Genomic DNA, 14,534 nt, shown 5'->3' with positions numbered 1-14,534 from the left:
TGCAATGATGATGTATGACTCCTTTTTAAATGGGCCATAAAACAACTTGTGAAGGGTATTTTTTAAACACTAACCTCTGGAAGTGTGCTGGCAGCAGTTTTGACTGATGCTGCCTCTTTGTGTCAGTAAGAATTATTGCCTCGGAGAATGTTTAATGTTTCAAACTTTAAGCTGCTCGTTTTAAAAATATATCCATCCATGATGCTGATGTTGTAGGTGAGGGGTCACTGCTGAGGGCCTTTAGATTTGATATCCTGGTTATTCTGGCCTGTACGCATAACTGATGCACAACTGTCTTGAGAGAATAGTGGTATAATCCACCCCCACTATGAGCAGAACCACTCGGTTTGCCGTCCAAATGTGTTATTTTACCTTCTTTTATGGTCATGGGCTTGAATATGAAAATAGCTCGTGCCATATGGAGTCTAAGTTTGCACCCAAACTATCAGTCAGATTTATTCATCAAGGTGCACATTAGGCTTCAAACATTTTTCCGTAACTATAGAGCCAGTCCTCTAATTTGTTTGAGGCTGGCCTTAAATCAGAGGACGCTGACTAAAGCCTCCATGGTGGCCAGCTTCCACTCTGCTGACATGTCTTTCTGCAGGACTTTGTATTCTCACCAGCTTTTTCGAGATCTGTAGCTAAAGCAGCTCACATCGGCCAAGCAAAAATTGACTTTCCCTCCAGGAAGAAATGGAGCCTTGCAATTCTATGGTTCCTGTGGGAGGAGAACGACCTGCTGTTAACTACCCATGGCCAAAAAGCACAATCGGTAGCAGAGAAAACAAAGCAAACTGCCAGTCGTTGAGATAGTTGTGTGCTTGTTGGATCCCAGCCAAAATGGACGGAGTGGACACCCCACTTAGCACTTCTTCTCATTATCTCCTTATGGTGCATAAGTCATAAATGTGTACTTATTGCACAAGAATAACTCCCAGGAGGGCCTTGACGTGTAAACGCACTGTTCTTTGCATCCAGCAGAGCTTGTGTACGTGTGTCTGCTGGCAGGGTCTCCTGAATAAATGTTGAATGTTTTTAAGGTGATTTCTGTTGGCGACTTTGTGAGGTATGAATCTTCTTTCTAAGCTACTTTTCTCTAATCTTTTAAGATGGCTCTAAAACCTTTAGGTGTGAAGAAGAGAACGCAGAACAGGATGGGGTGAAAGTGGTGGGATAGTTTATCTTGTTCAGATCCTTGGAGGGAGGGAAGGAAGCGGTTGGATTTATTACATTTTTCACTTCTCTTTGTCTGTTAATTGGCTGTTTCTCCCTGTTCATCTACCTATCACTCCTCCTCCTCTATCTGTTCTTTTTTTTTTTTGTCCTGTCATGTTTGCCTCTACAATCCCCCAACCTCCCCCCACCGCCCCCTTACAAACCTGCTGTCTAAACCTGCTTGTGGTTTCCTTCAGGGCTCTGTTCCTGGGTTTGTCCAATAACCCTCATATCTCTGATTTACACCTGGACATCAGCAGCTGTGAGGTATGCTCCATCCTTCTTTCCTCTGGGTATATTCACTCAGCATCTTCAGAGATTAACGCTCGTGGTTATCCCATCGCCTCTGTCTTCCTCCCACAGTTGAGGTCAGCAGGTGCCGGGGTGATTCAGGAGCTGTTTCCTCGAGTTTCATGCGTGGGGACTTTAGACATCTCTGATAATGGTAAGAAGCATTTCTTTGCACACACCCACAAGGGATGCACTTAGGTGGACGGTTTGTGTGATTGCAGCCAGGTGGTTTGAACCTAGTTATACGCAGATTTTTTTAAAATGAAATTCTTCCTTTTAATGTATAATGTATTCTGATTTTTTTTTTTTTTTTTTTTTTTTTTTTTTTTGGGGGGGGGGGTGTTGGTTTTTTTTGCAAGAAACTGGCATGTGTGATATATTTTGGAGGATGGACTTGGATTAGCAGTGACATCATATAAACAATGGAGTCCATGCTGAAGATGGGAGATAGAAACAGAACCTCTGGAGTCTACATGCTGGTGGAGGCAGAGATAACACTGTGACAACAGTGAGAGGAGATGGTGACGCAGAAGATTGTTTGAAATGCAGGATGACAGTATCATAATTATATTTAAAGAGCAAAGGCTAGGGGGTAATTGGCTCAGAAATCATGCTAAAAGAAAATTGGATGAGAGCAGTGATGTGGAAACTGGGGATGGAATTATTTTGACAGCAAAAGTGTTGGAGATAATACACTCACAGGAATAAAATTCATCACAGAGAAATGGAGATGCGACGAGAAAGAACTGATTTAAAAAAAAATAAATTAAAAAAATAATAATAATAATTTAAATGTATTTATTTTATTAATTTTTTTAATTATTTTTTTTTCTTTATTTATTTATTTGCTTTTATTGAATTCGTGCTTAACCTTTATGTCAAGCTCAGCATTGTCTAAAGGGCCAATTTGTCTGTTCAATCCTAAAGTATTAAATGAGGCAACAAGTAGAGAATTATATCAACAAAGTTTTTAGGCCAAAACACATGGTTTTTTGTGTAATAAAAATGCCTAAATATGTAATATAAATGAACAGAGAAACGTTTTAAGGGCTTTAACCAGTGCCTGGAGAAAGAATTTAAAGAGCAAGCCTTCTGCTCTTTTGAGGGAGTTAAATAAAAAATCATAAAGCCGCATCGAGGATTATGATGGGAGAAATGGTCCTCCCCTGATTACCGTATGTAAGTGTGATCTTTGTTGAATCATCTGCAGCAGAAGCTAATCACTTCAGGAGTTTTGGGGTGGCGGAGGGAGTTGTGTTTTTACAGGATTAGTTAGAATTAGCTAGAATTTCATTAGCCAGTTTGTTTTTTATATAATCAAGAGTTCATAATGAACAAAAAGGGTTCTGTGGCGTAATAGTAGAGCAAAAGTCATTCAGAGATGCTCAAGAGAGGGTTTATCGACATTAGGTTTCCAGTAAGCGAGATACACGTGGTCGAGAAATATTTAATTGTCGTGGAGAAGTGTAAAATCAGCTGTTTATGAACCAAACGGTGGAACGGCGGCTGCCTGCTGTCATTGCTTTATTGCTATGAAAATACTCCATATTAGTCATAAACAATATTAGCAGCACATCATTGGTTATCATCAATTCAAGTGCAATATAACATTTACATGCCATGGTTCAAATGTATATAGCAAAGTCAAAAATAGCCCAGAATGTGCTGCAGGTTTACTGCAGAATGAATTATAGCCTACAAAAGACAGTGATGCTAAAATAACAGAGTGTGGAACAGCTGTACAGTACTATAAATGTGGCCAATAAGCATAAAAAGCTTTGTTATGAACACATTGAATTACAGTATTACTTTCATAATAATGGTGACCTGTTTGGAGATGTGACAGTTTTTACAATCCCCAGCTGGTCCAGATCCAGGCACTACAGACTGTGGTATCCCTTGTCCAAAAAGAAATGGATTAGAAGCACAGAATACCTCATGTTTCAGGAATCAATAGACTTCTTATAGCAGCCATCTATTTTTGTGATTTATCAACTGATGTGTTGTCCCACGTTTTGAAGACCAGCTTCACCGTTAAGATTCAGTTATGTTCATATAGTATTACCTGACAGGTGTTTGGATCGGTTCCTTCGACTTTGGAGTTACACTAGAGTATTTTGCTTGTCCACCTCGAATGGAAAACTGTGGGCTTTAACAATGTTCTCGCTCTCATTGTTAATCATCTCACCCAGAAAAATACAGAATACCCTTTGCTTCAGTGGTGAGGGCAGAGTCTCACAGACTGTGGATGGAGTCTCTGGTCGCATCAGACAGTGAAAGCTCTCTGCAGCACCAGTCATTTAGGTTTGTCTGATGATGTTAAATGTGAGTTAGTAAGTGGTTGAAGAGACATTTAGAGACTTTAAAAAGTCTTCAAAGTACTTAAACAGCTCTTTACGAATGTTATGCAATTAAAGCTACCCACTGTAACCCTTATAATATCTATAATAATGATGATGATGATAATCATCAGCACACCCAACAACTTTCGGTTATTCTCTGCCAATCTTGAATCCTGTCCTGGAATAAGAGAGGAAGGAAGACAGTGGTTTATAAACACGGATGCACCGTCTAAAACAATCCTTTTAAATTGCTTTAATCTGCCATAGAAGCCTGTTTATCTTTGGTGTTCTGAGGTCTGTGCTAGTATTCACAGTTAACCCAGAAAGTAGGACTTCCTCCCAGTGAAAAATGTATGCAGGTATGGCATTACACTGTATCCCACAGGCTGTGTTGAAGCTGAGCTTTTGACAAATCACGTCTTTGAGATAAAAGATATTTATGTCTGTGTCATATGAGCCAGCCTCTCACGCTAAGAGTGAGCTGCCAGCGGGTCAAATTGCCGACTGAGTCAAGGGTGGAAAAAGCAGAAAAAAAATGTCAGAGAAGTGCATTTTATATAAAGCGACAATATGCTGAGACTGAGGTTAATTTATGTTGCAATGCTCAGAGCAAAAGCCTATCTTTTGCTTTTATGATTTAACCTCCTGACCACTTTCTACCAACAAAAACTTGGCAAATGGGATGTTTATTGGCCAGCCTATTCCCAGAGCAGCCATTCATCTATGTGTTATTTTAATAGATTCAGTAGCTTTAATGTGTCTTCCCAGCACAAGTCATTTGTGCGGCTCCTCTCCTCTTTCCTGCTCTGCTGTGTCACAGGAAACCATGATAAAATAAACCCTCCTCGCATCGCTTCAAAAGCCCTCGAGCTGATTTCACCAGATATTTTTGCTCTCTGAAAGAGATGGTGTTCGATGCTGATGTATTTTGCCATGGTTACCATATCCTCTCTTTTAGCTTATTCAAAAGGTGAGTGGGTGTGAGTGGGGGCCGTTAATTGGGAATATTTTGGAGTTTCTGTGGGAAGTGAGATTTCTTCCTGAAAGAAAACATGAGGGGGAAAAAAAACTCACACACACAGACACGCAAAAAAAAGCTTTTTGAAGCAGAAATGTTCACACGTGGCAGATTAAATGATGAGTCACTTCTGGGTGCATAGCCCAGAACTGCCATACAGCCCAGAAGGTGTCAATTTTGTGTGGTAAAAATATAACTTTCTATTCAATATATATGTTGATTTCTTGTCTTTTTGCCTCTGACCTGTTTCAAAGTTTCATGCCTCTTCTCATATTGTATTGCTACTCAGAATTATGTAATAAGAAATCGACTTGGGAGCAAGGTTTCATTCATGAAGCATAAGGCTGCTGGTCCTGCCCTGCACTTCGGTAATGAGTGTGTATGTGTGTTTTGTGTCGGAATTAGGTTTGGATGCTGACTTACTGGCCGTCATCCAAGCATTCTCCCGACACCCCTCTCTTAAACATCTGATGTTGGGGAAGAATTTCAACATCAAGGGCAGGTACAGACCACGTGGGGAAGCAGCGGGGCAGATGGTTTTGAAGATAATACAGATGATGAATGTTTTCCTCCTGTTTCTCCCTCCTCAGGGTACTGGATGAAATTCTGCAGAAACTAGTTCATTTGGTGCAAGAAGAAGAGTGTGTGAGTTTCGTTATGTAACATATTGGGTACACACACCCACACAGAAACACACACACACGTTCTCTTTGGTGTTATGAGCAGATGCACACCTACACACACCTCACAGATTTGCCGCCTCACGCATGTTTTGCACATCCACAAAACACACACTTTGTCCTCATTCATGTCTATTCAAGCTCGATATCCCACCTGCCACACATGCAAGGTGTAAACATGCACATAAGTCATGTTGCCTGTGAGAGCGACGAATGATTCATTTGGTCTTGGTTTATTTGCGAGAATCCCCAGGCTCTCTCTTTTCTCTGCTCTGCAAATCCAGCATGACAAGTCACTTACTCAATTATTTACCAGTGTTGATGGTGATAGCTCACAACGATGCTCTTTCACAGACTACAAACGGATGCTTGTGCGCGTGGACACTAACACTGGCGGGTGTAGATGTGCATTTTTTAAAGGAACTGCATAACTAGCTTGTCGGATGTTGGCAAGCTAGTTATGAGGTCAACACTGCTGTGTTTTCATTGCTGTGAGAAGCCGGCATGAAAAAGGGCAGCGAGCATCAAACGTGAAAAATACTGCATTTTCAAAATGCATGAAAAACAGTTCTTCCTTTTGGAAATATGCTTCTTCACTTGTCTATCGAGTACAGATCTATAGCCAGACGTTAACCTAAACACATAGATTGGGAGTGGGGAAGCTAGCCTGACTCTATGTAAAGATAACAACTGTCATCTACAGAACCTCTAAAGCAGAAATGTTTATGAAATGTTTATGTTTTTGGTCTCTAACCAAACTGACTGCAAGCCTGAAGTTTCTGTTTATTTTTGTGAGATGAGAGTGATATCGATCTTCACATTGAACTCTGGCCAGGAGAGCGAGTGTGTTTCAAAGAGTTATGTGAATGCCATTTGAAACTTAGCTTGTTTCCATAAGAACCGAAAGTCAGAGTAAAGCTAATTCTGACAGCTGCGTTAAAAACATGTAAGTCTGTCATTGACAAATGTTTTTTTTTTTAAAGACATAGAACTGTGTTGTAATTGTGGAGTTGGACCATTGAGCAGATTTACATTGATTTTTCTCTTCAGGATTTGTAAGGCTGAGGTGCTCCAAGCTGCAGTGAATTATTTCTCAGGTTTTTTTTTTTTGTTGTTGTTGTTTTGTTTTTGTGAAGTTGTGTTCAGCACTTATGAGTAGTCATTTTTTTTCCTGCTGAAGACGGAGTGCTTTTAGTTTAGACAAACAGATGGTTTTCTGATGAATGAGCTAAAGCTAAAAGCTACTCAGAAAGAGGCCATGGGAAGAACAAATTTCATTTCCTTCGTAAACCACTCAAACAGCAAAAGTTTAGCAGTTGAAGTCAATACTTTACGATGGATTTTTGCACAGCTTCTGCATTACACTGTTGCACATAGTGGGGCCGTGGGACATTTTGCAACACGTGGACTGTTGGACTTTTGGACTTTTGGAATACACTTGCAAAAAACTGATCGAGATGTAGCACGGTCACAAAATATCTATCTCTGAAACCTCTCACATTTTTGAGGTTAGAGTTGTTTTAGATGATGAAAAATTTGCTCTCTGGTGGCCCTATTTAAGTGTGGCAAGATGGATGGTTGGTATGGCTTCAGACCAGCTCAGAGAATCAAATTTATGTTGGTTAGATTGAAGGGCTCTAATTAACAGTTCGTACCATATCGCAAACACAGCTCAGCATAGGTAATAGGGTTACAGGAGGGGTTGGATGCTCGGATGATAGATTTTTTTTGCAGAACCCTGATGATAAAGAGTTGAGGATCATTGCCAACACCTGTTCCATTTTTCACCAAATAGTCTCACAAACTTTCTCCAGAGACGGGGTTAAAAGATGCACAACTGCTACAATTTATCAGAGCTGGATCGACTCTCTCTCTCCTGCTCTCATGCTCGCTGTGGTGACAGCTCAGCTGCATTGTTGGTAGGAGATGCCAGCACCATGAAAGTAAAAGTTACACAGCGGAAGAATGTTGGTAACTTAGTCTACAGCTGGAAGGTGACTGAAATATTTAACAAATGTAATGTATGTTTCTGATTTCACATCTAAGCAGTTTGGTTCATTTAAACCAAATTCTGGTGTTTGATCCATTAGTGTGGTTCATTTAAGCTGGTTTGAGATCTGTTAATGAGAGTCGCCAGCGGCTACGCCCTCAGCATCTTAGAGTGAACAACATCGTCCGTTTTCTTGTGATTTTGAAACCTAATTTTATTTACTTGCCTACCCTGTTTGAATTATTCATATTTAGCTGGATGGTTAATAACACACATTTTCTGTGATGTTTCAAACTCAGAGGGACAGGTTTGTGTATGGAGATGGTATACGAGTGTAATGATTCCAGCCTGAAATACAAGTTTGAACATCTTTAGTAAACTACCTAAAGCATGTCTGTACTAGAACATACAATCGAGGGGTTCGGAGAGTTTACTACAGCAGTAATAAAGAACACACTCTCAAATGATAATTAATAGTGATTAATGACGAGAACTGATAAATGCTGTTTATGTTTTCTGAAAGTAATAATTTCCAAATTACAATATTTTTCATACACAGAAATGACATTTACGCTCATCAGTTCAAACATACTGTAGCTACTGCCACTTACAGATACTGAAACCCTGTAAAGTTTTATCAGTCCTCCTACATATCCCCACCATGCTCTCCTTGTATCCCTCAGGCCCTGCAGTCCCTCTCCTTAGCTGACTCAAGGCTTCGCCAGCGGGGTACAGTGCTGGTCAATGCCCTGGGTTCCAACACCTGCCTACGGAAGGTGGACCTAAGCGGCAACCTCCTGGAAGACTCCGGGGCAAAGATGCTAAGCAAAGCTCTGCAGATCAACACAACCCTCAGGCTTGTGCTTTTTTTCTTTTTCTTTTTTTTTTAATCATTATCCTGACTGCAAGACGAAAAAAAGATGATTAAGAGGAGAGAAGACAGAATGAGTGAGAGGGTAAAATGAAGTCAGACAGAGGAGAGGATACACGTAACAAAATGCAGTGTGTTTTTGAGATATGAGGAAAGAACGGATGAAAACTGGATATGCAGAAAAAGAGGATGGGAACGAGAGAGATGGCTAGGATGAGAAATGGTTGGATATGGAATAGGAAGGGAAAAGCCCTCCTACACAGAGAGATTTGGGTCTTGACAACTCAATTTCTTGGGTAAAATGACTTTGACCGGGGGGGTGGAAGTAGAAGAAGAGAGATAGAGAAGGAATATCAATGAAAGGGAAGACGGACTGGAATTGACTGCATGTGTAACTATCTAGAGCTAGAGACAGTGTTGGGTGTAGGTGGAGAACGTGCCCTGCAAAATAACAGAAGCTCATTAGTTGCATGGCAGCAGTTTTTTTCATTCTAGATGTTTTATTACAGACTCATTCTGCACATGTAGAAAAAGAAAGGTCCAGACAAATTTCCTAATTTATCTGAGATGTCTTTTTTTCCCAGCTGCACGGTCACAGAAGCATTTTAACTATGATGCAGCATGAACAAGTGTGCGGGTGTGTCTGTTGGTGTGAGGAGCTTTAGACAGCAACTGATCCTCCTCTTCCTCATCTCCGTGCCTTTCTTTCCCCATTGCCCGTCGGTTTGATCCCCCTCAGAAGTGTGACGTGGGACCGCAATAACACCTCTGCAACAGGCTTCCAGGATGTGGCAAGGGCACTGGAGCAGTAAGACGAGCACAACACACACACACACACACACACACACACACGGAAGCGTCTGCTTGAAGAGGGGATAAACATAAAAGGGATCACTCACACACCCATATGAAGAGGCAGATAACCATCTCTGTACAGTGTTTATTCTTTCACGGCGTTTCATCAGTCTTCTAACGCGCATTTCAGTCACACATGTGTGGGTGGGAAGTTTTTACTTTTTTCTCTGTATCTATAAGGGCATGTGGGTGTATTTGGGAATTGGTGACAGCTATTATAAGAGCCCTCAGCAGTTCTTGTTTGTGCTTGTTATCACGATTCTCTCTCTTTACTATTGCAAAAGTGATCGTTGTTCTTTTGTGCCTCTTTCTCTCCAACACTTAGCAACTTTACCCTGCAGTACATGCCCCTCCCTCTTAGTGACATCAGTCAGGCGTACCGCGGCGCACCAGAGAAGACCGACCAAGCCTTGGCCAAGGTGAGGAGGGCTTCAGTTTCTTCATCATGTTCAAATCATGCTCTGTTTCATAACAGCATTACCTGAGGGTCACATTGATTAAAGGGTCTTATGACTGTGCTGACTAATTATAAGAATGCATGAATTATTATTGGATATTGCAGGTGTAGAAAAGCTACTACAGTAAGTTACTGAGATTGTCAGGCATGCCTTTCAGTCTGTATCAGCTCAGAGAATGTGGCAGAGCTGCTTTGAATAAAAATGTTGATGCTGCTGTCACAATAAGTTCACTTAAGCCATTAAACGATGTTAGCCTTGAAGAGCTGGAAAAAAAGAAAGAGACCTTCCAGTTCTAAATTCACTGAAAAATGTAGTGAAGATGCATTGTCTAAACTCATCTGTAGATGGCTTGAAACCAGGATTTTTTTCAAGTTTCTTTTAACATTGTTTCAGTGTCAGTTTCTTGTCAGGAACATGTATTAGTGATCGATTGTTGGTATAGCAAAAGTTTGCAGGTTTATTCATTTGATATTAGCAGATTTCATTTCTGCTTTTTATTTTTTAGAAGCTGTACAATGATCAGTATTAATAACGTTGAGTCAGCATCCCTGTTTCTCAGTTCGATGTGTCATGCGGTGCCATACGTCAAAATGACAACACCTTGCCCCGCAGTCTTGATCACTTTTTATATTATTTGTAATTCAGGCGAAAGCTTTCAGCTGTCTTGTTACCAGATGGTTAGGGTTAGTCACTGTTGACTAAGTTGATGAACATATTTGGCAATATTGCCAAAGAGATGATTAATAAAAAAGAATGCCACTGCAGCATTATGATTTCCATTTTGGATTTAGATTTAAATTTAGTTTGCTTGATGCTGATTTGCCTGGTGGCCTTTTTAATGAAGGTGTACTTACTTTTTTTACACCAGATTAGAGTTAATTCATCTTAATAACATTTAAGAACTGTTTTCTCTCAACCACAGAGCCCTGGTGTTGTGTCACTTTGAGCTTCTCTTCCTATTTAGTGCTCAAACCTCTTTCTAATATATTCTGAATTACTGTGGAGGACTCCAATGCAGGGAGACAGTGTTTCAACACGAATGACAATGACTGTCTCATTTTCCTGCAAACTGATGCCCTAATATCATCAGAATAATTTTTAAAACCTGGATTAAACAGTCTGACTGGCATTTCTATAACGTGCTACAAAGAGGACTTTTATGCACTGTTTTCAAGCAAAAAAGAAGCGTTCACAAATACTGACTGACAATATGAAATCATGAAACACAAAGAAAAAGAGGAACAATATTCTTTACAGCCATGTTGAAGCTCAGTTGTTGTTTTTTTTAATTCTGTCTTTGATTAGGCAGGTGTGACATGTCACTGGCTGTGGAATTTTTCGAAGTACGCCGGTCAGAACATTTTTAGGAGGTCTGGTTGGTCTGGCCCCTGGCGTAGCAGCGCCAGTGACAGTGACCCAGAATGAAGGAGGTCAAAGCAGAACTGGTTCTAAGTGAGGCGTTGGTTCCAAACCAGCACTGGAAACACTGTGTTGGCAGTGGAGCTCTTATGGACAAGAGACTTTGACTGCTGCCTGAAAGTCGTTATGCTCTCTCAGTACTAATGCATGTCACTTGCCTTGTAAGCTGCAGTTAACGGAACATGTGTGTTCACATGGCGTGTTAAACTGATGGATTTTTTGTTGAAAAAGCAGCAGCCTTATGTGTGTATACTTTCATTTCTGTCTGCAGAGTCTCTAACATCGGATCAGATCTGCTGTGCCACCAGCCCTAGCGATTCTCTGGTTCTTATTGGACCCTTTTGGGGTTAATGTGTCGCGTGTGAAGCCTCTAATTACGCTCTGTTTTTGTTTTTTTTTGTTTTTTACATTATCTAAAACTCACACGTCCTTGCGGATTACTTGATTCCATCTCTCTTTACAGAAGATGATGATGCGGTGAAAGTTTTCCACCTGCTGAGTCCAAAAAAATAAATTAAAGGCGGCCCTTTCATATTTCTGGGGATCTAAATTATTTCTGCAGTCTTCTTATTACCATGCAAATGGACTTGTCTCCTGTCTCCACACGCTGCACTTTGTAAACACCTGTCATCTCAACTTCTGCTGCTACTGTTCTTTTCCTCTGTGTGTGTGTGTGTGTGTGTGTGTGTGTGTGCGTATGAGACAGATCCAGCGTGCCCTGCTTAGAAACAACCAGACTCAGCGTTTCTCTCAGAAACAGGCTCTCAGGCTGCACCAAGGCCTCGTCACCAGCACAGCTGAGCAGGTGTGTCTCGTGTGTGTGTGTCCTCGTGGAGGTGAATGAGTCGAGGATTTTGATAGCAGGCTGAATGTCTTCTGTTTGTAAACTAATAGTACACATAAATTTTTTGCCTGTATGCAGGTGATGGAGCGTCTGTGTGTGCGGGTGCAGCAGCAGGTTTGTGTCCTGAAAGGCTGCGAGGAAGGAGAGGACGTCCAGACTGCCAGACAAATCCTCAAAGAGTCCCGGAACTCCAGAGCTGTGAGTGGAGTGTGTGTGTGTGTGTGTGTGTGGGTGGGTGTGTGTGTGACTTGACCTGTAAATTGCAACAACCTAAACTCCACGGCTACAGATTGCGTGGAACAGACATGTTTACTACATTATAGAGTCTGTGTTTTCGAGTTTCTTTGTGTACTTTATGCTCTGGTGGAAAGAAATTAGATGTGCCCACTCAAATGTTCAGTCAATATGTTCAGACCACTACACTTAACCCCTGAAGTGCTGAGTCTTTTTTGTTTTTTCTTTAAAGAAAACCTTACATTTTGACTACGGGATTTCAAAAGGCTGCACCTTTTAAAAATGGTTAGAGAGAGAGTGATGCTGTAAATCATCCCAAAGTGACCCAAAGTTTATGAAGGTAGTCGGTTTAATCACCTAATTTGCGTGTCCCGATAACAACCTTTTGAGAGCGTTGTTGCGACAATCAACAGCAGATGTTGTAAATGACATCCAGGGGACGTCCCCTGTTAGCAGGGATACTCAGAACAAACAAAATGCATCCATCATAGCATCATTTAGAAACTGTAAGCTCACAGTGTCATAACAGTTAATTCCATCCAGAGCTGCTTTCACTTTTTTTCCTCCGAGATCTTGTTTTGATGAGTCAGACTCCAGCAAATTCCAAAGATTCTCTGAGGTATTGACTTATAGACTTTGAAGTGGCCTCTCCATGTGTGAAAAAGATGTCTCATGCTCCCTGAAGACAGTTAGGCAGTTCTTTGTAGATTCATCAATCTCCTCATTTGTTTTGTTTGCTTGATTCAGGGCAGTAGTTTGACTCCTCTGAAAGAGAGAACTGCGACATCTGTTCCACAAACGCAGGATAAACCTTTCCCCAAGGTTAAATGAGGGATGAGAAGCTCCTCACTGCATCAGTTAGGGTTAAATAAACTGTTGTTAGCTGAAGCAGCAATGCTGTAGCTGCTCGAGGTGGACCTTGTGCAAGCTACTTTGTATGGAGTTTTACACGCGGTGACACCAAAAAAACAGATTAATAAAGAAGAAAAATGGAATCAAGTTTTCGGACATTGTCTTCAGTCTTTGAAATATCCCGAGATGGTTGATTATCGGGAAATGTGATGACATTTGAGCAATTTAGGGGGGAAAGACGTGATTTGGTGGAGATGTTTTCAATTTATAGACATCTGAAATGTGACTTGGCTCCGCACTGCTTTTGTAAAACACCAGAAGCCAAAGAAGGTTGGAAATCGCTGAGCACATCGCCAACGTTGAGTTGTTTTTTTCAAAAGCTTTTGTTGTCCTTTCAAGCTTTTGATACTTTGCCTTGAATTAAGACTTAATATTCAGAAAGAGAGAGTCGAAAGTGCTTAATTTCCGCCAAAATGTATCAAATGAGAGAGTAAAGAAAAACTACCTTAAAAGCTCTGCCTGAGTAAATGTGAGCGATTTCCTCCACTAGCAGCCTGGAAGCTTAAAGCCTGGAAGCTTGCCCTTTACACAACAGTTATTCCCGCCATTCAACTTTTAACCTTAAAACCCAACAAAGACATTTAGAGATTCTGTGTTTTCTTGAAGTTTGATACATCAGTTAGAAGTCCAGCATAAGACTGATCATTCATTATGATAAAGGGTTCCAGCTAGTGAGTTCTAATCAATTATCCTAATTATGGTTAATTTGTCATATGCTATTGTTTCATTGATATCCTTATTTAAGGGTCTGTACACAGCGATTTAGAAGAATTTAGCTTGTCAAGTTGTGAATAACGTCTCTGCTTGACGAGTCTTTCATCATCAAGTCTTAATTAGACTAAGTTAATCAGTCTAATAAGTCGTCAGGCCAGCAGTTGTGTTATATATGCTCAAAAAGTTTTTTTGATTTAGAAAGCATCTAATAAGAGCTACAAATGCCCCCTAAATCTAAGCTCAGATGCAAAAACACTCTGAAACACACGCCTCAGCACGAACACTGTTTAAACGGATATTATTGTTTGTCTTAGTTTTTTTTAAGTGGCTTTGTGTGAAATACTTCAGAGTAGTTGGTGTCTTACCTGCAGTTGACAGCAGTCAGCACGCTCTCTGTTTGGAGATTCAGGAAGTAATCCTGATGAGCGAGCCAAGCTAAAAGCTGCTCAAAAGTGGGTCATGAGACAAATCTTTCAACATCTGAAACAAGTGAGACCTCAAACATTTCATAGCAGTTCAAGCAAGCGCTATATATACAACATGTCTGTTCTGCGTCTGACAGCTGTTTATTTTGTCACTGCACTTGCTCAACCGCAGAACCTGGACCGAGTTTGTTTAAAGCTGACTGATGCAGGAGCGACGGCGTGTAAAAACCCACAACGTGGCATTCACTCGAACCACAATAAAA

General features: G+C 40.8%; 1 protein-coding gene across 4 annotated transcripts in view; it reads left to right on the top strand.

Moving 5' to 3' along the window:
- Positions 1 to 14,534, top strand: part of carmil3 (capping protein regulator and myosin 1 linker 3) — an 80,750-nt gene that overhangs the window by 47,971 nt on the left and 18,245 nt on the right. For all 4 annotated transcript variants that reach the window (XM_072364244.1, XM_072364245.1, XM_072364246.1 and 1 more), the window contains exons 17-25: positions 1,416 to 1,485; positions 1,582 to 1,663; positions 5,275 to 5,371; positions 5,460 to 5,514; positions 8,223 to 8,395; positions 9,150 to 9,218; positions 9,591 to 9,684; positions 11,849 to 11,947; positions 12,065 to 12,184. In XM_072364244.1, coding sequence (XP_072220345.1) covers positions 1,416 to 1,485; positions 1,582 to 1,663; positions 5,275 to 5,371; positions 5,460 to 5,514; positions 8,223 to 8,395; positions 9,150 to 9,218; positions 9,591 to 9,684; positions 11,849 to 11,947; positions 12,065 to 12,184 — 859 coding nt within the window. The remainder of the gene's footprint in view (positions 1 to 1,415; positions 1,486 to 1,581; positions 1,664 to 5,274; positions 5,372 to 5,459; positions 5,515 to 8,222; positions 8,396 to 9,149; positions 9,219 to 9,590; positions 9,685 to 11,848; positions 11,948 to 12,064; positions 12,185 to 14,534) is intronic.

The sequence above is a fragment of the Leuresthes tenuis genome, unplaced genomic scaffold (genome assembly GCF_036924035.1).
Source record: "Leuresthes tenuis unplaced genomic scaffold, fLeuTen1.0.hap1 SCAF_14, whole genome shotgun sequence".
In the NCBI taxonomy this organism is placed as follows: domain Eukaryota; kingdom Metazoa; phylum Chordata; class Actinopteri; order Atheriniformes; family Atherinopsidae; genus Leuresthes; species Leuresthes tenuis.
The sequence above is the reverse complement of the archived record's forward strand: the minus strand, read 5'-3'. Positions and strand labels throughout refer to the sequence as shown.